The 23,157-nt window shown below is 30.6% G+C and overlaps 2 protein-coding genes across 11 annotated transcripts in view; one reads left to right on the top strand and one right to left on the bottom strand.

Annotated features, from left to right (window-relative positions):
- The window catches only part of LOC119603179 (embryonic polarity protein dorsal), a 35,698-nt gene extending 33,049 nt beyond the window's left edge, over positions 1 to 2,649 (bottom strand). The window contains exons 1-2 of one of the 8 annotated variants that reach the window (XM_037955146.1): positions 2,509 to 2,649; positions 1,034 to 1,100 (exon numbers count right to left, since the gene is read on the bottom strand). The gene's annotated coding sequence lies outside the window, so the exon portion shown is untranslated. Of the gene's footprint in view, positions 1 to 1,033; positions 1,141 to 2,209 lie in introns of all 8 variants that reach the window. The other 7 variants (XM_037955139.1, XM_037955143.1, XM_037955134.1 and 4 more) reach the window with 7 other exon arrangements.
- Positions 2,650 to 11,434: 8,785 nt separating this feature from the next.
- On the top strand, positions 11,435 to 12,892 carry LOC119603159. 3 transcript variants are annotated; one of them, XM_037955119.1, is made up of 5 exons: positions 11,439 to 11,564; positions 11,644 to 11,860; positions 11,922 to 12,278; positions 12,343 to 12,464; positions 12,525 to 12,892. In XM_037955119.1, exons 2-5 carry the CDS (start codon positions 11,756 to 11,758, stop codon positions 12,727 to 12,729), a joined length of 789 nt encoding a protein of 262 aa, XP_037811047.1. In that variant the 5' UTR covers positions 11,439 to 11,564; positions 11,644 to 11,755; the 3' UTR covers positions 12,730 to 12,892. The 3 variants fall into 3 exon arrangements, with proteins under 3 accessions (XP_037811039.1, XP_037811047.1, XP_037811054.1); XM_037955111.1 differs by having other exon boundaries at positions 11,435 to 11,860; XM_037955126.1 differs by lacking the exon at positions 11,644 to 11,860 and having other exon boundaries at positions 11,471 to 11,564.
- Positions 12,893 to 23,157: the final 10,265 nt, after the last annotated feature.

The raw sequence follows: 23,157 nt of genomic DNA, 5'->3' as shown, positions 1-23,157 counted from the left end.
ACTACTTACTTTTAAGTATTGAAAAATAAAATTATAAAAAATAAATGTAAAGTAAGTAGTATGAAGTATAATTAACATTTAATTAAAAATATTTTAATTATTAAAAATTTTAAGGGGAATAACTTATTTAAAGTTACGTTGAAATGCTGTTTAACTACGTACATTAACATTTGTATTTTAAATGCAGTTTAAAGTCTGTAGGAATATGGTCCATTTTAATGAATTTATTACCAATCTCAGTAAATTATTGGCGCCACAATCTAATGCCTAATTACAAAAATCTTCCGTTGTGAGGGAATTTTCATTTCATATTTCTTTTGGTCAAACAATTTTTTGTTGTTATTTAAAATATCGGACTACATAGTACTATGTCAGTATCGGGGGTGATGGGAGGTATATTGTTTTCGTCATTCAGTTTGTAACATTGAAACATTCGCCTAAGACCCATAAAAGTATGTATATTTTGGGCCCTTATTAGATTCTGAGACGATCTAGCCATGTCCTTCCGTCTGTCTGTTGAAATCACTATAGGGACCACACGGGAGTTGCTAGACAGTTGAAATTTTGCATAAATAGTCTCTATTGATAAAGTTTTGTTTGGTATTGAAAATAGGCAAAATCGGTCCACGTTATCGCATAGCCCCTATACAAGTGACCCACCGGAAAACAGTTTTAACAGTTATAACTGGTTTAAAAATACCAGTATAACGATTGGGATTTTAGAGCTGAATAATAAAAAATAAGTTCCGTTCTATGTCGTTTTTCTCTATAAGATCTATTTTTGGATTATGGCAGCATTTTAGTAAATGAGCGATTTGTATTTAGTACGTTATTTTCTATTATCTAAACGTTGGTAAAAACATTTTGCTAATATCAAAATTACCACAGCAAGACCTCGTTGAGAATAAAAAGACGCTAGAAAAAAGTTCTGGACTAATAACTAAAGTGCTAAAGAAAATGGCTTAACTAATGATTATGATTTATTTGATACGACAAAGCATTATTTATTTAACTCAAGTATGTAGTTACTTACCATTTGTTAGAAGGAATTGCTGCAAATTCACAATCGTTATTTTTATTTTTTTTTATTATTTAAATTTCTAAAGGGGGTTTTTACGAGAAATAAAATATTGAAAAATTCTTAGAAAATGAAAAAAAAAATTCAGTTGAACGAATAAATATTAGAGAAGTTAATAATAATAATGATAATAAAAATATCTGTACTTCAAATCAATGAAGAATTGAGTATTAACACGATTCGATCGATAGCACTTTTAAAAATTGTACGATTATTAAACGAAAGAAAATAAAATAAAAACAAAAATTATTTTAAACAACAATTAAATTTGTATAAAATTAAAACCGGTTTTAGATTTAAATTATTATTTTTATTTTTTTCCATACATATAGATTCGTTTGTATGTATGTATGTATGTATGTAGTTGATGTGCCAGTATTTATTTTGTTTGTATGTGAATATGTGATGTTTTTGTCTGATTTTTTTTTTTTTTATTTTTATTTTTGTTGTTCTTTTTTATAAAATTTATTTCTTTTTAGGTGTTTAAAACAAATTAAAATAAAAAGTATTTGCAAAAGTGTTTCTCTCGCTGTTGTTGTTATTGCTAAATTTTACACAAACAAAACGGCGCACAAAACTAAGCGATAAAGAAAGAAAGACGAAGAAGAAGAATAACAAACAACTTTAATTTAAAATATTCAGAGAGTAAAAAGAGAGAGTGATAATAGAGAAGAAGAAAAAAAGAAATGCGATTTTGTTAGTGACGTTTTTGGGAATTCCCGGATTTATGTTACCACTTAAGAAACGTTTTTTTTTTTCTATTTTTTTTTTTTTTTTTTAATTTTATTTTTGTATAATATTTAAATATTTGTTATTATTATTGTGTAGTATAAATGTGATGCGATCATCACTGTTTCGCAGTCCAATATTGACTTGCATATTGAGCAAATCGAAGAAAACGAAAATAAATAACAAACACTGAAATAATTATGAACAAAACGCGATTTCAGAGAGAATGAGAGACACGTCAATAAGTTATGTGAATGTGCTTTTTCCAACCGATAAAAACGTTTATTATTAATTCAAAATAGCAAGTCAAGTGAATGTATGTATGGTTGCTTGGATTAATCATTTTCGTTTTTCTTTATAACTATTTTCATTTTGTTTTACATTTTTGCGGCTTAAACGTACATTAAATATAATTTCATTTAATTTGCAATACTTCGTTCTTAGGTTGAGGATTTTTCTAAAATTTTACAAAATGTCAACAAAAAACTTCCGTTATGTTTTGTATGTCAACCGCGATCTGTTTTACACTGCTTTAATTTCACTTGTTTTTTTGAACAATTAAATGCGTTGATCGCTCATTGAAATTATCGTTGTTACCACACTTACAACGCAAAACACAAATTAAACAATCAAATAATACTAACAAAATAAAAAGCAACAAGTAGATATTAATAACAATAATAATTTTCAAACACACGCACTTTTTAAACCCGTTTAAAAATCCGCTTTCTACCACGATTTATCACGAAAGCTAAACACTGACTAACAGCATTTTGCGAAAGTGAAGTGCAAAGCAAATAGAAAATAAAAAAAATTAAACTCAACACTCAATCGTCAGTCTGTCCTCACATACACACACACCCATTAACAACTTTTCAACAATTACTTTAAATATTTTATCAATTTTGTTTAAACGATCGTTACGTTACGACTTGAATTTTGCGTTGTTATTGTAGTTGACCTATAATATTGATTTGCTCAGCGACTGACTGTCTTACTGTCGAAACGTTTGGCAGATTAACTATTGATATGTACATATGTAATTAAGTGCACAGCTCTCAACATGTTTTTATATAGTGGTGAAAATAGGCTCGATCGAAGAGGTGAATATTGATGCATTAATTGAAATACTACTTTTTACACGCACACATTTACACATTTGATAACTTTAAAAATTATTAGCTCTCTTTTTAATCTTTCGAACGAACAGTGTCGATTATAAATAATATTAAACTATATTAACTTTATTTGAAATTTGTTGAATACCAAGTACTACACGATGTAGACCAGTTGTTTATGTTTTTTGAGGATCGTTCGTTTCTATTGAAATCGTTTGATTTAAAAATAAATTCGCTAACGTTGAAAATGGGAATTCCCAGCTATTACATTTGTGGCCAAACAATTATATCACTTGTGTATAGTGTGATCATATACACTCATAGTAAAAAAATAAATAAATACATTTACTTATAACTTCCCAATGGCAGACAGCTGTACAAGACTCTAGTTGGATTTTGTAGCCACCGGTCAGCCTACTTATTGGCTTTCCGATCCTAGAAAAATTCCTGACTTAAAATATTTTGCTATATGAAGAAATTTTAATAGAAATTCTGTTACTGTCAGTGTGACCATATGTCAGGTTTTTGAAAATTTATAAAATTTTTCACTTTTTTTATTTTATTTATTCAATAAATAAGTTTAAATAAAAAACTCTTTTTACCATTAATAAAATAATATATTATACCAATAATATGGGAGATATTCCTAAAAATTGTAAACATTGACCGGTACTGATGACCTTTAATCTCTTAGCAATGCACTTTTACGTTATTGTGGATATTTTGTATATTGGTTCACCATATTAGGCCAAGTCCCCAATGGTGGTTAGTTACAAAAGCTGTTTAAAATTCCTCAATTTTAACTAATTTTTCTGGAGTATTTTGTAATCTTAGTACATAAAAAGTTTTTTATTCAAAAAAAGTTTTTTTCTTAAAAATAAAAAGTATTCTTTAAAAAATATATGGCAACACTGGTTACTGTACAAATATCATACGAGTTATCCTCTGACCATTCTCCTGTGACAATTAACTATTACGGTCGATATTCACTGTCTTACACAGACACTTCAAGCCATCCGAGACTATCTTCCTACCTTTAGATACAAAGATCCTGAGAACAGAGTTGACCGCCAGTAACCATAGTAGGGGTGATAACACTCCTCCTTGTGGCGTACCCCTGGTAACTCGTTTCCGAATCCTATTATCCCCTAAAGTTGAGTTGATAATTCTGCTATCAAGCATCGATACTATCCAACACACTAGGAAATCCTGAAACCCAAGTACGACTAGCGACTCCCTAATGGCCTCTATTCTAATGTTGTTAAAGGCGCCCTCTATGTCCAGAAACGCGGATAAAGTGTATTCTCTATACTCTAAGCCGTGCTTAATACAACCAACCACCTCATGTAGCGCACTCTCAACCGACTTACCCTTTAGGTAGGCATATTGAGCGTTGCTAATAAGACGGGTATCTATATTGCTCCTGAGATAAAGATCTATCAGACGTTCGAAAGTCTTCAGTAGAAAAAAGGATAGGCTGATAGGCCTGAAGTCCTTAGGTTTCGAGTGGCATGTCTTACTGACCAGGAGGAAACACCTCTTGAAAATATCAGCTATATTCAGGAATATTACAGAACATGGCCGGAAAAACACCTTCCGGACGATTTATACGGGTCAAAGGTGTTCACCGCCCAGCCCAATTTGTCCCAAGTAACAATTTCATAAATGTGACTAGATGAACAACTAGAAGCTCCAGGTCCTTGGACCCCCTGACCTAAGCCCCTATCATCTATGTCAGTACAACATATTAACCGTCGACCTTTGATCACGTACTTCCCTTGTCCACCACTTAGGTTGCTTATGCCTACCCACAAATTTCATGGGACAGGATAGCTCATAGCTCTCTTTTAACACTTTATTTATGTCGAGGAAGAATTTTAACCAGTCTGTTTTCCTACGGGCCCTAAAGGCTTATTGCTTAGATTTATTCCAATTCACTATGAAAGTAATCCGACTATGGCCAGAGAACGAATAGTCAGTATTCACTTTCCAATCCCTAATAAGACCCTCATTTTGGTTAGTAAGGGTAATATCAATAACTGCTTCCCTATCTTTATTTCAGTCTTAGATCACTCTAAGTGAAAAATTCCTCCTAAAAATAATATGTATGTATATTTCCAATACTGAAATTCATAGACTTCCAAAAGAGAATAGAATGGCAACTTAACAGATTTCCTGGTGCCAAGCAGGGGCTGTCCAAGTAAGAAATTAAAAAGAGTCCTTCATTCCGAAGAGAATGAAGAAATCAAAAAAGTCCTGTTATTTATCCAATTTTAAACTTTTCAATCAATTTCCGGCACGGGTTCCCGTTATCCGATTGGACTAAAATTTAACATCAGTCTTAGTTTTAGACACTAATAAACAAAATAAGACCTATCTGAGCAAAATCGATATTTTTCGAACACCTCAAATGTACATTATGGTGACCCGTGGAACACTTTTTTGGAGGAATATCTATCAATTGATGCTATTTTGATAAAAAGCGAAAATAATATGTCCACTACCAAAACACTCTAACAAACCGTTTGCACAAACTCTTGCTGTGTGTGGACCATTTTGGTATAAACTTCTTTTCAACGCAGTGGTAGATTACTGCTTCCATTTTGAAAGAAATTAATAGTATTTCCCAGAGTTACTCAATCGTAAAGCGACTCGATTGGATCCGCGGAAGAATGATATTAATTTGTATAATGCTTACTTATATATAATTATAAAATACATCCGAATTTTAACCAGCTGCACAGATTGTTTAACAAAATGTTTTAGGGACCCTTCCAGAAACTTTTCGATGTTAATTTCCAAGTTATTGAAAACATATTTTTAACAAAATTGTCGTCCTGATATCGTCTAAACACACATAAAAGGCAAACGAGTAAACTTAGTTGAAATTTTAAAAGGATATTAAATGATAATATCTAACGAGTCTTTAAATCAAAATAAATAGAAATATGTAGGTGTTTTTTGGTCAAACATTTTAATATTTGTAAGGATAAGTAAGTCAGTATTTGTTAGCCATTCAAAATATTCAGGTGATGTGCCACCTACTTCTAAATAATAGAAGTATAAAGAAATGCAAATGAATCGGCACAATACATCATATTTAATAATATATTAGAAGAAATCATGCTCCAATCATCCCACTATTTCCTCACACGATACGAAACTCCATTTTAATAATCGGCATGAGTCAGACACAAAAAATAATGAATGAGTAACAAATTCATAGATATTTGTTAGTGATAGTAAGCTTTGGTCTGCAAAACAATTTAAAGCTTTTGTGAATGAAAAGCTCTATTGAACCTGAAAGGAAAGGAGCCTAAATGTCTTGTATATATTCACATTGGTTGTATAGACTATTTACTATACAAAATCGTGCCTCCTCATCAACTATGTACTCGTGGACGAAGTACATATTGAATTGTGATTCAGTGATTATTTCTAGGAATTGTTGCTGATGACATTTGTTTGCGCCACAAACTTTCGTTCATTTCATTTTCATTACCACGGTCGTGACTCATTGCCAAACAGGACATTATTTCACACAAATCAATGTGGAAAGTGTAACTTATGTTTGTGTACATTGTGTACAATTGTAATTCACTCGTAAACAGCGTAACTACTTACCCATTCCAATTTTTTAAATATATTCCTATCACTATTTGAGTTGAAGGCTAGTTAGGACGATATTAAGCATTTGTCTGTTTTTTTAAATTACTTTGATTATTATTTGATTAATTATTTCGCAGAATATCTTTTACTAAAAAACATACAAACCACTTCACATGCCGCATTCGTTGTATTTAATAAGTTTTATAGTACCTAAGTAATAGAAATTTAATAAAAATAAACATAACATGAATTGGTGTTTGGTCAGTCAGCCAAATAGACTTGTAGAAGTTGCAGAACCGTGTTTCATGATTTACATACATATGTAAATATAGAAGTACTGAAATAACGTTGGAGTTCAAAATTCGTATCTTCATTCGATGTGAGATTGAAGACAAATTCCATATTTTTTTAAGTGGGCCAAGCTTGCTGTGACTTTTTGAATCCCCTTTCAATGTCCTCTGAGCTTTGTACTTGAGATTGCATGGCCTAAGTAAAGGATGGATTATATACATATGTATCTACCAAAGTGGTGTGGTTTCACACGATCAAACTTTACGTACGTAAAGTCTAATGAAAACGGTAAAATGAAATTCCATCCGTATGACAAAAAAGAGAGTAAAAGTAGTATGATTTATATTTTGTGTTTACACGATTTGTATAAAACAATAACAAAGTAAGATGGTAACAGCTGTTTCACTTTTTCTATATGTGCTTACATAAACGAACATCCCTGATCTAATGAGTCTTGCTTGTTTTTGAATCATACGACTGTCAAATTTTCCATCCGTATTTTCTCTCAATGTGTGATTGTTTCATTACATATTGCGTTCAGACGATCCCATCCGTACTCTTCTACAAAAAAATTTTACAGAACATATTACCTGTGTGAAGGGGGCTTTAGTTCAAACGAGCAGTTGTTATTTGCATCACTTTTGCCAACATTTATGAGAAACCCTCTTCTAGTACCAAACGCAGCAACCGAGTCAAGTTTGAGGACCATGTCATCGTAGTTGTGGACAAACAGACAGATATCGTCCGCATAGTCGAGATCATGGAAAAAGCTCAGAAACCCCCAAAGTAATGCCCCTTTGATTTTAGCATACTTCATGACAACGTCCAATACGGTTTTAAAGAGCGTTGGCGATAGAATGCAGCTCGGTCGGACTCCTATATTAACTATAATACTGTTACCCTCATGCCATATAATGTAGTTCGACGCTCGGTAAAGCCCTTTTATAAAGACATTAATTTTCTCAGTGAAGACATTGCATAGAAGGGCAGACGAGATCGTATCGTGACAAAACCGGAAATCAATGAATATTAAATATATAGAGAAGATTGGTCCTCAAAACATCGCTTTACTAGTAGGCCAATGCTGTTGACATTGTCCCAGATGCTTTGCATGGCAGTGTTATACATCTCCAATTTGAAAGGTCATCTTTTAGATAGTTTGTATAGCTAGGATGGTACCAACTCTCCCAATACCATATGATGATGGACATTGTCAAAAATCCCATACATCGTGTATGGTGAAATCACACCTCAGTTGTCCCAAGTTGTCTCCATATGTTCACAGCAAAAACTTACATTGAAAAGTAAGGGTTAAAATGCTGAAATTTACTTACACAATAGCATTTAAAGTCATTATTTTAACACGGTGATGACATTGGAGGAAGGTACTTACCACACTCGCTTACGAATAGGAGGTTAGGTAAGTACTTACTACGATCGCCTACGAATAAGGAGTTAAGTAAGTAGTATTGTTTTTAAGTAAAAAATAACCAACGCGGATACGGCCATTGTGTCTACTATTTAAAAAATATTACAGAATTCGAAGTAATTGGCCACTGTAACTCAGAAAGTTCTTCGCCGATCTTGTTGAAAAATTGTCTAAACTACTCTTCAATAGAACTGACATTGATGCAAATTTCATCCCAATCGGAAGACATCGGTGGCAAAAGTAGGGTCAGTCGACATGAAATCCCCCTTATATAACTCGTATAATGACAAATTTTGGGACTTATAACTTTCGTGATTTTCGTAATATAACGTTCTAAAGATTAAAATCTGAAAATTTACAAAAAGCATACTTTGGATATGCATCTTGGAATTGCATTTTTCGATGATTCTAAATGCACTTTTGGATTATCATTAAAGTGTGAAATTAAGCTCCGTATCTCCGATTATTGTACTACTTTCGCATACAAATACAATTCAGACAAATCAGTAATTTAGTAAAATATTAAAGAACTTCCTGTAAATTTTGTTAGTTAAGTTGATTAAGCAATACGTAAATATGCAATATATGTTACATACGTATATGCACTAACAAAATTTAAATGCAAAATTTCCATTTAACTACAAACATATTTATTTTCAACTAAACCGTTTTGGTATGTACCTAGTTATATTTTGGTACTTAGAATGAAAAATCGATCAAACAACTTTTGATGATACCTTTTGATTGTGGACAAAAAATGTAGTAAGTAGCTGTAATTGACTAACAATTCTACGAAATATGAACATATTACATACATACGTATGTATTTAGTTTTAATAAAACATGAATTATTCTAAGGAATTGGAATCCCAACCATTTGTTTAGTTTAACCTACATTTCAATTACGCACAGTGGTACAAGTATAAATAGGTATTAAATTTTTATATGACAATAAAGTCGAAATAATTTTAAGTTGTTTTGATAATGAAAATCTATTTAAATTTTCATTTTTACCAACAAAAAACTTCCAGATTTTTGTGATACAAGTCCCGGTTCACAGAGAGAAACTTTTGTTTCAGCAACTGCGTATTGATTGCATTAATTTGTTTTTGTACGAATGGGTAGATAACAGAACAAAACAAGTTTCCGAGCACAAGAAACTTCGCACCGCGATAGATATAATTGATACTTCCATCCCTCTTACACAAAATTCACAGTTTCCCTGTGTGAACCGGCACTAAAGCTAGCTTTACACTGAAACACAAGTAATAGTACGAATGGGATCGTCTAAACAATAGCATACTTAACAAGATAGTGCCGATTCACACATTCTCAAATGGATTGGCTGAAAATAAATATACCCAAAACAAAATCTCTCCGGATCAATAGTAACGCAGTTTCTTCGTATTCGATCAAGATTTTGAAATTGTAAAGTCCATTTGCTACCAAGGTAGCACAATTGATACAGCAGCAGATACATATATTGAGTCTCATAAATAAGGCACGAAGTGTTAAAATCTCTTTTGTTGTATAGTTCAGACCCAGCAGTCCGCAGGTGATTACAAATTAAAACCCATCCAATTAAAGACAAATATGGAGATCAGCTAATACCGAGGTTTCGCATGAAGTGGAACGAACTCAAGCATCGAGCCGACGTTTTAGATTATTCGAACCACCTTATTGTGGCCCTATGCACCATCGAGGATGATATAAAAATATATTAGTAATAAAGTTTTCGACAACTAAAATTTAAACGTTCTTAAATTTGGTTTTGTAAAAACCCATAACATTGTATTTTGCTGTAAATGCACTATTTTTAAGAAATGAAAATTTGTAAGCGTTTGTACTACTGTAAGCAACAATATTTTACAAATTATTAATTGAACGTTATTGAAATTTGTAGTTTTTTACTAATGTTAATTACTTTTTAAAATATTACAAACACATATTTATATGTACATATGTATGTATGTAACTTTCCATTATTGCACTTTTACACGTAGTTATAACACGTGCCACACACTGTGAATATATTTTGCTATTTTTTTGTGGTTTTTGTTTTTGCTATTGATTTCCTTCTGATGTTATGGCAACGAACTCAGCAAACATGCCTCCTTTTTTCCTTTGAATTTAATAGTAATCCATCGGTTTCAAACTCTTTCTCTTGTTTTTACCTATTTAGGTCTGTAACGAGGTAATTGCAAATACGTACATACATTCAGTATATAGTAGTTATAGTTGGTTTGTACGTCTATGAGTTCTGCAGAAGGCGACCTTGACGTTGACTTTACCGGAAAGCAAAAGTAGGAAACCTTGTTTGAGTTTGTTCCACCCTGCAAATTATTGACAAGGACATGTAAATATTGAATTCATTATTTAAGGGAAAATATGGACATTTAATCTTATAAGCTTTTAAAACGGAAATTAAATCTGTAATTTCTAAAGCCCATCTTAGACGAGTACACTTTACGTAAAGTCTAATAACTTCACTTGTTTACATAAAAATACATCTCTGATCTTATATTTTGAATCATTTCAAATTTTTCATTTTCATTTTACGTTTAGAGAATCCCATGCGTACTCTTCTACACAAAAATTTGACGGATCATATTACTTATGTTCCCGTGTAAACTATCTTTAAGTAGTTTATCCGATTTTAATAAAATTTCACATGCCTGATTATTTTAAAATTCAGATAAATTGAGTGGTAAAGCGAACCTAGTGATATTAAACTCCAGATATTTCTATTCCGCCTTAGATCATGGTTTATAGTTTATAGGAAAATATGGGTTCTTAAATGGAAATAAGCACATATGTAGCTTCTTCGTAACATTATTAATAAGGGATTAAAAGTAACCGTAAATATAGTGTATGCTTAAAGCGAAATTGGAGGTCAAAGGTTACATGAATCAGTTTTTTGCAAATATCTCGCATTCAGAATTATTAAACGTTTTATAAAGAATAGAATTTACAACATTTTGGTGGAAGATACATAATTTTAGGATATAATTAGTTGATTTTGAGCTATAGTGCATTATTTTTTAATTAATCTTAATAATTTTAAGATCGACATAACTTTTCTCTTTAATGTTAGCTAAAAATCACTGTCACAATCTATGACAACCCCGATATATTCAGTGTACTCGTCAACCCTGTAAAAATATTATAATATCTTGTAAATCTTGTGTTAATTATTTTGTCATTTAAATTTTTTATAAATATTTGACTTCAAATAAGTAAAATTATATTTGTAATTAGTCCTTTGGTCCATATTCCGGTTGTATAATCTATAGGCAGTTTTTATATATGCGTAAATATAAAATAGTTAAAATTTTTAGAGGGAATAAAGGAAATTGTATGATGAATTTTAATCATTCAAGTGCCATCAGTTCACCTACAAATTTCAGATCCGAATACTGTATTGTATCTAATCATGAAAAATGTGGCGATAGCAGTTACAATTATAACTTTAGTCGCCCCAACAGACATGACATTAGATTGATGGCAGGTTTAAAGATATTTGCCTTCATTCTAATGCACGTTTGGTGTAAAGGTAGAAAGGAAATTAAACAGTTAAAACAATCTATGGAAGATTTAAAAAATATGGTAAATCTTATTTATAACCCGTACGGTTGGATCTAATTCGAAAAATATTTTACTTTTTCAGTGTATGAGATCGGAAAATCAAATTCATGTCTACAGCACTCTAATGAGAATAGAACAAAGTCGAAACGATGAACTGACTGCTCAACTGAAAAGAACTTTGAATAATTTAAAACGCAAAGCAGAATCCTGTGAAATCACTGCAATGAAATTATCCAATTTAAAGACAAATAAAGCTCTATTGGAACATGAACTCAAAAATAGATACGAGGAATATGAAGCTCTGCATGAAATTTTGTCACAAACCAAAACAGAACTATTCCGATCCATGATGGAACAAAGAAATTTGCAAATGGAGCTTTGCAAAGCGCAGCACTGTGTGCAGTCCTTGGAAATTGAAAAAAAGGATCTCACAATGCAGGTTGGAAGCAGCCATTATAATTGTTTAAAAATTTATATTCATCTACCGTTTCATTGCGATTTAGATATGTAACCTTAAAAAAGAACATCGTCCAATAGAAGAACCGTTAAATGTTAATGATAATAAACTTATTACAGTTAAAGACTCGGTGGCGGAATGTCAGACAAAATTAATTGATACTCAAAAGTAAGTAAAAACATATTAACATTTCCACTTTCAAAACATTTAACTTTTGATGTATTTCAGAGATTATATTTTTGATAATTTTACTAATTCAACGAAAGCTTCCGAGGAATTGTCAAAAGTGGGTGTAAAAAGCCTGCCCATACGACGTTTTGGTATGTACTGGACACGTTTCTTGGAATATCCAAAATATACCTTACGTTGTGTTCATATTTTAACTTGTTATCTATTGCCCGCTATGCCACCACCATCGGCAAAATTCACATAAAAGTTGATCTAATTGATTCATTTAATTGTCTAATTATCATCTAAAACACTGCATTGTTTAAATCCGTTTTTGGCTATTATTTTGCAGCTTGTTTTGCAAATATCTTAGTTTTAAATAGAATAAGATGTTTGCAGATCTGTAATATGATAGACATTACATATAATAAAAAGTAATTAAAATTTTAGCACCATTATCTCAATTTCTGTCTATTTTAAATATATTTGACAGTTTTTATACCAAAATTTGGAGGTTGAGTATTTTATGAATTATTATTATACAGTACATTGTGCAACTTTTACACTGTTACTGCTTAATTTTGTAAAACAAATTAGAATTTTGTTTTTTCCAACTTGAATTTGAATACTTTTTTAACAACAGAATCTACCTTACATTTCTTACTGTGTAGTTATAGCTGTGTACAAAATAAACACAGCTATTGGTTTGTGTCTTTACTAATTTAATTTGTTTGAATAAGCGTCATCTAGTGGTATGTAGCTAATTTATAAACGTGTCTGTATAACCCATTTAGAACCAACGTTAAATAGTAAAGGACTTGTTCATAGACAATTTTTTATTAAATAAACAACGGTTTATAATTAATTTTTTATGGAAATTTAGTTTTAAGTTAAATCATTCATATTTTCAAAATATTTCTGTTAAAAACAACTCAATCAGTTTAGCAAAACTCCGGATTAAAAGTAAATATACAAATCTTTAAGTATCGGACTTTATTTTTCAAAACCTTTAAACCGCGTATTTCTAAATATTTTAAAACTAGCTGTCCGGTTTATCTAAAAACCTTGCCGATTTTAAGTTTTACATATAAAAAATTATTGGCAAATTGAAGTGATCATTGGGATTTTACCTATTCTATCATTTGGATACCGAATCTCCAGTAATCTGTTCGGTTTTTTCTGTGTTGTCTTAACCAATCAAGTTTGGTTCAGTATTTTTGTGTGGTGTAAATGTAAATTTGGTATAATAATTGTTTTACAAAATCTGTACTTGAGCCTATCGATATGCCAAAGTTCATTTAAAACAGTTATACAAAAAAGGGCGTGACATGCGATAATGAGCAATAATAAAAATTCGATTGACATTTGTTATGTATTTTAAACCGTACGCTTCTCCTTATGGAAACTAACTCATATTAAATATAATTAATACTTCAAATCTTTAATAGATTTTAAAAGTCACTTTTGTTCAGAAATTCAAGTTCAATGTCAAGTATTTTATGTATGTAATACATACATACATACATACATATGTACTTAAATTTATATGTATTTCTAAGGCACATTTTTTAATCATCCGTAGATGGTTAAAGCAAATACTTCATGTATTAAATGTATATATGTAAATATGTACATTAGGGGAGTGTTATTTTCAGGGAATATATTTTTTATTTCGGTTTAAATTTTGCCTAGGCTTCTTTCTGAATGTTTTTTTAATTTGTCAGTGCCTACAATTAGATGAAAAAATAACAAAATAAGCCATCCTAATTTATTGCATGTTTGTTTACTTTTTACTTGCATAAATATAATTAAAATTGGGAAATGACAATATATACGAAAACAAACAATTTCTAAAGTGACATTTAATTGTATTTGGCACATAAATAATTGTAATTAATATAAAATACACACAAACGTGTATGTAAAAATTTATATTTTACATTTACACTACACCAACCAACAAGTTATGGTTGCAACTTATTTGGTGTTTTAGTATCTGAAAACAAATGATATAAAGAGAACCAGAAAATCTAGGAAAAATGTTATTATAGCTATTGTAATGTACCCGAAAATAACGTCACAGACTATTTATAAAAAAGTAAACTTGAAGAACGTTTTTTAGTTTAAATAGTTTTTTCAGAATGACAAAATTTTCAATGAAATAAAAAAATTTAAAAACAAAAACTATAACAATTGAAAAACTTATTTCAACACCTCCTCTAAATCGATTAGTCCAAGCTGGTTTTTCAATTTAATAATATAACTCGAATGTGCAGACTTTGTAAAAATGTCAGCCAACTGGATCTCGGTAGGAATTGGGACAAGGTTGATTTTTCCACTTGTAATATTGTATCTTATAAAATTATGTTTAATATCAACATGCTTTACATGTTTGGTTCCTAAATTAGTTGCCATTCCTATGCAAGAATTATAATTTGATTTCTCATCTATTTAATTATGCATCATTCCCCTCAACCAAATTGCTACCCCACTTACTGACTTTAGATCTTTATCTTCAATGAATTCAATTCATCTGCAACAGCTTTATCCCATTGTTTTGTATCATCTCAATTAAAAATTTCAGCGTATGTTTGATTTCAGATCACGATTTATAAATCAAATTCTCTATAAAAATACTGCTTTAGTTTTATCCACTTTTGCTTCACCTTGTCAGCAATGTTTTGCTTTATATCCTATTGTATTACACTTGTAGCATTTTCCCTTAAATTTCTTCTTGTGGGATTTCTTACTAGATAATGCAGTTTTATCTTCTGCGGTTTCACGATCGGCAAGCTTTACCTCTTTCGACATCAACCGCTCTTCCACAAGATTTAAATTCAAATTGTCACCATCCACGTTTTGAAGAGGGTCGTATTTTTCTAGAAGTGTTAAAAATAATTGCGCTAACACATCCGTCTTAGCTCTAGCCAATTTTAACTGGCTAATCCAATTTTTAAAAGCAAAAACGTGGGTCACATTTGAATCACCTTCGTTCATTCTTAACTTTGCCAATTTCGTTCAATGAACAAAACTTGTAATTCTGTCTTTTGCCTCCTACCCTGTTTTAAATATTTTGCATGACTTGGAGGACTGCCGATTAGAACATCCAGTAAGTTCAGCGAATCCAGATGAGTTTAAATCCGGAAAATTTTAAAATGAGGAATTCCGTGTAGATCTCTATTATCGCGATATCAGGTTATAGAATTAAATCTAATACCATATTGAATTGTAATAAGGTTTACATCATAAAAGTACCAGGCCACTCAGGAGTAGTCGCAACGAAATGGCGAATATAATAGATTTAAAGGGAAGGGAGCTCGAGATAGTTAACCTAATAAACGCAAAACTAATCGACGCAACAAACGCTGAATTAAAAATATGGATGAGAGAATCCCATAAGTCATCTTGGAATAATGAAACGGTGGGTAGAACCACAAAGATCTTATGGGGTGACCCTGATGAGAACAAGGCGAGAAATCTTCTCAAAATGAGCAAGTCTGAAGTTAGTATGATGGTACGTATTCTGAGTGGACACACAGTATTACGAGCACATCTATACAAAATTGGCCGTGCGGATTCAGACGAATGTAGAGCATGTGGAGAGGACAGTGAAACTCTGAGCACTTTCTTTGCCACTGTCATTCGTCGAAGTTAGATCCAAGTATCTTGGAAGTGATGTTATTCCGGAAATAACATTCCTGACTAACACTGATTGAAAAATTCTTAGGTTAGGTTGATTGGGGCTGAATGAATTATTTTTCAGTGTTCAGAAACTCAGTTTCCTGGACGTAATTCCTAAGAATTTTCCAATCAGTGTTAGGAATGTTATTTTCGGAATAACACCACTTCCCAGATACTTGGATCTAACTTCGACGAATGCCTGGCAGTGGCAAAGAAAGTGCTCCAGAGTTTGACTGTCCTCTCCACATGCTCTACATTCGCCTGAAATGGAAAATTCTTAGCAATTACGTCCAGGAAACTGAGTTTCTAAACAAAGTTTTTTTCATGAAAAGGAGCGCGCAATAAGCTCGATAGCGGCCTAGGTGTATTTCTTCGGATTTTATGTAACCTAACCTAGTCGGATTATACCGACTAAAGTTTATTTTATTTTCAGGTTAACAATCCAGCAAGTCTCATCCAATAAATACGAAAATTACCTATACATAGTATAGGACTTACCTAATGTGTTTATGGTCTCGATTAAGATCTTTGGTACTCCACCATGTATCATGTAAAAGTTGGGTTAATATACATATGTATAAACTTCGAAAAAAAAAAACTTCGTTTCAGTTAGTCGAATCCACACATTAAAGCTGGAGGTCCACACCAGGCGTTCAACGCTTCTTCGCATTCTATGCGGCTGTCAAAAAAGTAGAATCAATGTTGTTGTGTGCTACAAGTTACAAGCACAGGGTATACAGAGGCGTCTCGAGCAAAAAAACTATTTCCCTCTCTTTCGCGCAAAACCATTTCAATGCTTTTTTTACCTGTATTTTATATACCTCTTCTCACAAAGCAATTTCAAAATAAAAAAAACTGATTTTAGACTATTTCAAATGTCAAAAGTGACACCTCTGTATACTTTGTGTTACAAGCACAAAAGTTAAATTGTCAAAATATAAATAAAAAACTTAGAAAACGCGAAGGTCTTTGTAAAGAAGGAATGGCAATGACGCGCAATGTCTTTATCTACCTAGGATCTTAAAAAGCCTAATATGTATCCATACATAGACATGTCTAAATCAACTTCTCTATATACGATGTCTGAAGAACTTATATATGTAAACAAATTTATATTATATTCAGATTTTTAATATATATAATTGGAATTAAAAATGTATTTATATGTAGGTAATTCCATATACTTAACTGTAGTGAGGTGTATAAAAACATAGAAAAATAGTATTTCATAATACGTTATTACCATAAATGTCTACAGATCGTAACTACTGCCGTCAGAGGAAACGTTTTTTTATGGGCGCAACAAAATACATATTGAATTCAAACAAATGAGGCGAACACGAGTGTGCGTTAAAACATACAAAAGCCAATGAAAATAATTAAATATTCAATTCAAGTACTATTTGTTAGAGACTGTAAAACAAAAACAATCAATACTATGCGAGACTATGCGCCTTCAACTTGAATTTTAATTTTCAGCTGACAAACATCAATCTCTTCAAAGCATTGTTTGAACGATTAAGTCGATGCACAGTGGCATAAAAGTATGTAATGTCAAAGAGGGTTATTTTATAAATCCCTTCCCCTCAATTCACTCCATTTTTAAAATAAAATGATTTTGTATTATATTATAAATCATCTCATATGATTAACCTTGCTCTTTGGAGAACTCTTAATTTTGTAAAAATTTTTTATTTATGCAAAAATTTTTTACATCATTGTGTGATATTTTTTATTATAAATATTTGAACGGATGTGTCCACTGTATGTTGTGTTTATATTTTAAAACCCCCAGCATAAATACAAATTCAATTGTTTACATTTCTCGAATACACAATATGAAAAAAATTACCGTAAAATTTAACTTAAGCTTTTATCTCTAACATTAAATACGCTTATTATCGGATCGTTTAATACATATTTTGCAAATTTGTTTACAAAACATAAAAACTATATAATTGTTTTACAGTCCAAATTTTTGGACAGTAAATATTTAGATAGTATGTCAACTAAAGCTTATTTTGCATATACATACGTCAATTGTAAATAAATTAGTTTGTGAAAAAAACAATTAAAATTGTACAAACAAGATTAATTGAATAAGGATTTTATGATAATTTTTTATATGAAAACAATTTTGTTAACTAATTAGTTTTTTAGATTATTATTTATATAAAATAGTTAAAGTTATAAAATTATAATTCTATATTAAAAGTATAAAATAATTATGTAAAACGGCTAACTTATGTGTTGCTATATGTATTGCTATGGCCCTTCTTTGAAGTATTCCCCTCCACGCCTTAAATTTAAAATCGTTTAAAAACTTATTAACAACAATCTATCTACCTATCTATTTATCTATATACATCTTATATATATATATATATATATATATATATATATATATATATATATATATATATATATATATATATATATATATTTGGGACTGGGATTTTTGGAAATTCAAATTTTTAGGGGGTAAAAACGGGTAAATTTGGTAACTTAATATCTCCTAAACTAAAAGAGATACAACAAAAACGTTACACTTATCGTTGTTTATTGGGACAGATGTCTGGTACTTTTTCGAAATTCGGTTCATTTTAGGAGTAAATCGGTATAATCTGTATTTTGGTACTTTTTTGGACCTTATGTACCTTTTTAACCAGTGAACATAGAAATAAAATTTATATCACATTCGTACCTTATTGAAAAATTACTAATATAAGTTTGGTACTTTTGGGAAATTCGGACGTTTAATGGGTAAAGATCTTATTTTATTTTTTGGTACTTTTTTGTAAAACATTGTTTTCTACTTATTGATTTGTACATAGTTAGTTTGAAAGGAGGATGTCTATATATCAAATCCGAAGATGTACACCTAGGCCTCTATCGGGCCTGTTGTGCGCTCTTTTACCAGTGCCTCAGGTGTGAATTGAACCCAGACTACCAGACTAGAACTTAAACCACTAACCTCCCGATTAAAAGAATATATATGTATATGTCGGAACTTTTTTGTTCTTTAACTGATACTTTTTGAATTTTATGTTTTACTGAACATATAAAAATAAAATTTAACATGCAGAGTCCTAAATGAATGATAATCTGTAAGAAGTACATTTTTTATTATTCAACGAATTTTCTATTGATATTGAACTAAAATTAAGCACGAAGCATGAATGAGAATCTAAAAAATTAAACCTTTTATTACTTTTTTATCGTTGTTTAACTGATAATTTTGAGCCTAGAAACTAAAAATCAAGAACGTAGGGTCCTGATTGAAAAAAATCTGTATGAGAGACCTTTTTGGTTGGTTTGGTTGTTCAATTGGTACTTTTTCAATTTTCGATAAAATTGAACCTATAGATTCTATAGGTATATTATAGAAACATAAACTTAAACACACATCGTTCTTATTGAATTATAACATATAAAAGAGAACATTTGGGTTCATCAATTGGTACCTTTTAGACAAATTATTGAACTTACAAACATAAAATTAAATAAACAAGGTTCTAAAAATCTGTAAGATATTTATTTTTTGAATTTTCTATAATATAGAACCAAAGAACATGGAAGTAAAACTACACAGTCTGACAATCTATAAGAGATAATTTTTTTGTACTTTTTCTTTCATAAAATTGTTGATCCTTTTATACTTTTGTAATCTAAATTTTATTTTAATTTAACTTCGAATAGGGTAGCGAAGCACCCAGGGTATGTTAGTATGTATATAAAAGAGTAGCGTTACTGACTGATTCATCATCGCACAGCCCAAAAGGCTAAACCTAGAATCATGAATTTTTGACAATAGATGTTTTTTGGATATGTAGGTAGATCCACTAAGGAAGGATTTTTGGATATTTTTATATTTTGTGGTATAAAAGGGGGAACAAGGGGAAAACAGGTAAAAAAGGTTTTCTTGATTATCTTACACAATATTGTGATACAAAAAAATTAAATGCATCTATTTCTACTCTTAAAAAGAGCAGATGGGTGTCTGGTACTTTTTCGAAATTCGTACTTTTAAGGGGTAACTTTTTGTTTATAACTTTTTAACTAAAAAACATAATAAAATTTTTGTAAAGATTTTGGATACATCTTTCAAAATTATGAGACATCTGTTTCGTACTTTTTTAAAATTCAGTCCTTTTTGGGTGTAAAAAGGAGAAAACTGTATTTTTGGTACTTTTTTTATTGACCTATACTTATTAAATTAGACCTGGTCCACACTGGAAAACTTTTGTTGAGACACTTTTTCTTAATTCTCTTTTGAAGTTTCCTTAATGTCTACACATAGAAACTTTTGTTTCAGAAACTGCGTATTAATTGCATTGATTTGTTTTTGCACGAATGAGAAGAATAACAAAACAAAACAAGTTTCCGAGCATAAGAAACTCCGTACCGCGAGGGAGATGAATGATATTTCTTTCTCTCTCGCGCAAAATCAAGTTTTCCAGTGTACTAACTCTGTAATATAATTTGGTTTAATAAAACCAAAAAGGGGACAAACGGGAAATTTAATTTATTCAAACTAATTGAACCAATTTCTTTAAAATCTCAGGTAAATTGTTTGGTATTTTGTGAAAGCACAATTTTTCTGGAACAAATAAATGCGTTTGAGTTAAATCGTATAAGTTTTATCTGTGATATTTATGTAGACTTAAATACGGAATATTTAGTAAACTCAATTCTCGAAAATGTATATTGCTAGATGAAAAGGGGGAAATGGTATTCTTTTTATTAGTACTTTCCACAAAGGTAGAATTTATTCCACTTTTGGTACTTTTTTTCTTTAAATGATACACTTTTTATGTTCTATAATATGAATTCAAAACACATGATTATTAAATATAGACGGTCCTTATTGAATATTTTTTTAATTTTCTATAATATTGAACATAGAAACATTTGATCGAATGAGAATCTTTAATAGGTATTTTATAGTACTTTTTACTTCTTCAAATAATGCTTTCGAAATTTCATAATATGGAAGCTTAACGACTGAAATTAAAAAATATATTCACGTGATAAATTTCAATAGTATTGAACGTAAAAACAGAAACATTAAAAAAACTTATAATAAATTAAAATTTTCTATAAAATTAATCAAAATTTTGTATGTATTTAATTTTGGTTAGGGTAGCAAAGCACTCAGGGTATTCTAATTAGTTAAAAAAACTTAAACTTCCGATTTTATGGATAAATGAAATGCGCAACTATGCCTACACCATACATGGGCACACTGCAGTATAATTTTACTGCATTACACATTTCAGCAATCAGTAAATTTTTACTGGGTTACTGAAAAAAATTTCAGTATTCAGTATGTATATATTTACTGGTTACTGAAAAATGTTCAGTATTCAGTAAATTTTTACTGAAAAAATTACAGTATTCACTAAAATTTTACTGAATATGTATATTGAAAATATTTTCAGTAACCAGTAAAAACTTACTGAATACTGAATTTTTTTTTTCAGTAATCAGTAAAACTATACTGAATACTGAAAATTTTTTCAGCAAACAGTAAAAACTTATTTTTACTGCAATTTTACTGGTACTGCAAAATGCCAAACTGTGGCCTACACATTTCACACTTTTTAGCCTAAAGGTTGTTTTTTTCGCAGTAGCACCATATAAGTTGCCCACAATTAAAAAGAAAAGTAAAAAACACTTAAAATTATTTGTTATTATTATTATTTCTTTAACGCAAAATGCCTACCGCGGCTGACATAAATAAATGATAAAAAACACATGCCTAAAACTTGAACTTTTTGATCCATCGACTGAATTTTTTTTTTATTTGCAAATTATGTTTTTTATTATGAAAAGATAAAAATAACATCGAATCAACATAAACGAAACAAAAAATAAAACACGAAAAACAAAAATAAGAAATTTCATAATAGAATTGGTTAACCGAAATGGTGTCAATAATCAAGTATCAAAATGTAGAAAAAAAAAGAAACTTACACGCTTGTGATGATCAAGTGTTTTGTTTTTTCAAATTGGGAACAAATTTCCTTGCGAGTATGTTAAATCACGATATATTCTTGTTAGCAACCGTTTCGAATAGCTGAAAATATAGCGGTAACGGTAGTAAGACTTGTTTGACTTGATCACTGTATTTATGCTTATATCGGTAATGGTATCTTAGTGGTAAGGCTATTTTGGACTATTTTATCACTAACAATAGCTTAGAGGTAACGGCAGCCAATCTAGCTCGATAGTTTTAACTGATATTGACTTTCGAAATAAGTTCGAAAATAAGCTGTTTTAAACCGAGATCAAAACAATTTTTCTGAATATTTGGAATTTCTCATTGATTAACAACTTAATTAATCTGATATTCTTGATTTTAACAAATCTGCGGAGGGGCAGACATTTGCTTCGTGAGATTTTTCGACAAAATTATCCAATAACAATTTTTATACCCTACACCACTTTAGTGGGGAGGGTATATTGGGTTTGTGCTGATGTTTGTAACGCACAATAATATTGGTCCTATACCCATCTTAAAGTATACCAATCGGCTTAGAGTCATTTTCTGAGTCGATTTAGCTATGTCCGTCCGTCCATGTAAACCTTGTAATCAAACTACAGGTCGTAATTTTGAAGATAATTTAATTTGGTACATGATCTTCTATTGTCCCAGGGACGAAGCCTATTGAAAATGGTTAAGATCGGTCCATTATTTCACCTAGCCCCCATACAATTGAACCCCAGAATAGGGCTTGTAAACCTTGTAATCAAACTACAGGTCGCAATTTTGATGATAATTCAATGAAATTTGGCACATGATATTCTATGGTACCGGAGACAAAGCCTATTGAAAATGGTTAACATCGGTCCATTATTTCACCTAGCCCCCAACCCGACGAATAGGACTTTTAAATTCATAATTATGTTTAATATACTCGTATCTCAACAAAAAGCTGCAAAACCAAGTGCTATACTAGCCTTGATGACTCTCTTGAATTTTATAATTATAGGGTCTCATTTGACCATA

The sequence above is a fragment of the Lucilia sericata genome, unplaced genomic scaffold (assembly GCF_015586225.1).
Source record: "Lucilia sericata isolate MDLA Ls3-8-SP2 unplaced genomic scaffold, ASM1558622v1 Contig000009F_arrow, whole genome shotgun sequence".
NCBI classification, from domain to species: domain Eukaryota; kingdom Metazoa; phylum Arthropoda; class Insecta; order Diptera; family Calliphoridae; genus Lucilia; species Lucilia sericata.
The sequence above is the reverse complement of the archived record's forward strand: the minus strand, read 5'-3'. Positions and strand labels throughout refer to the sequence as shown.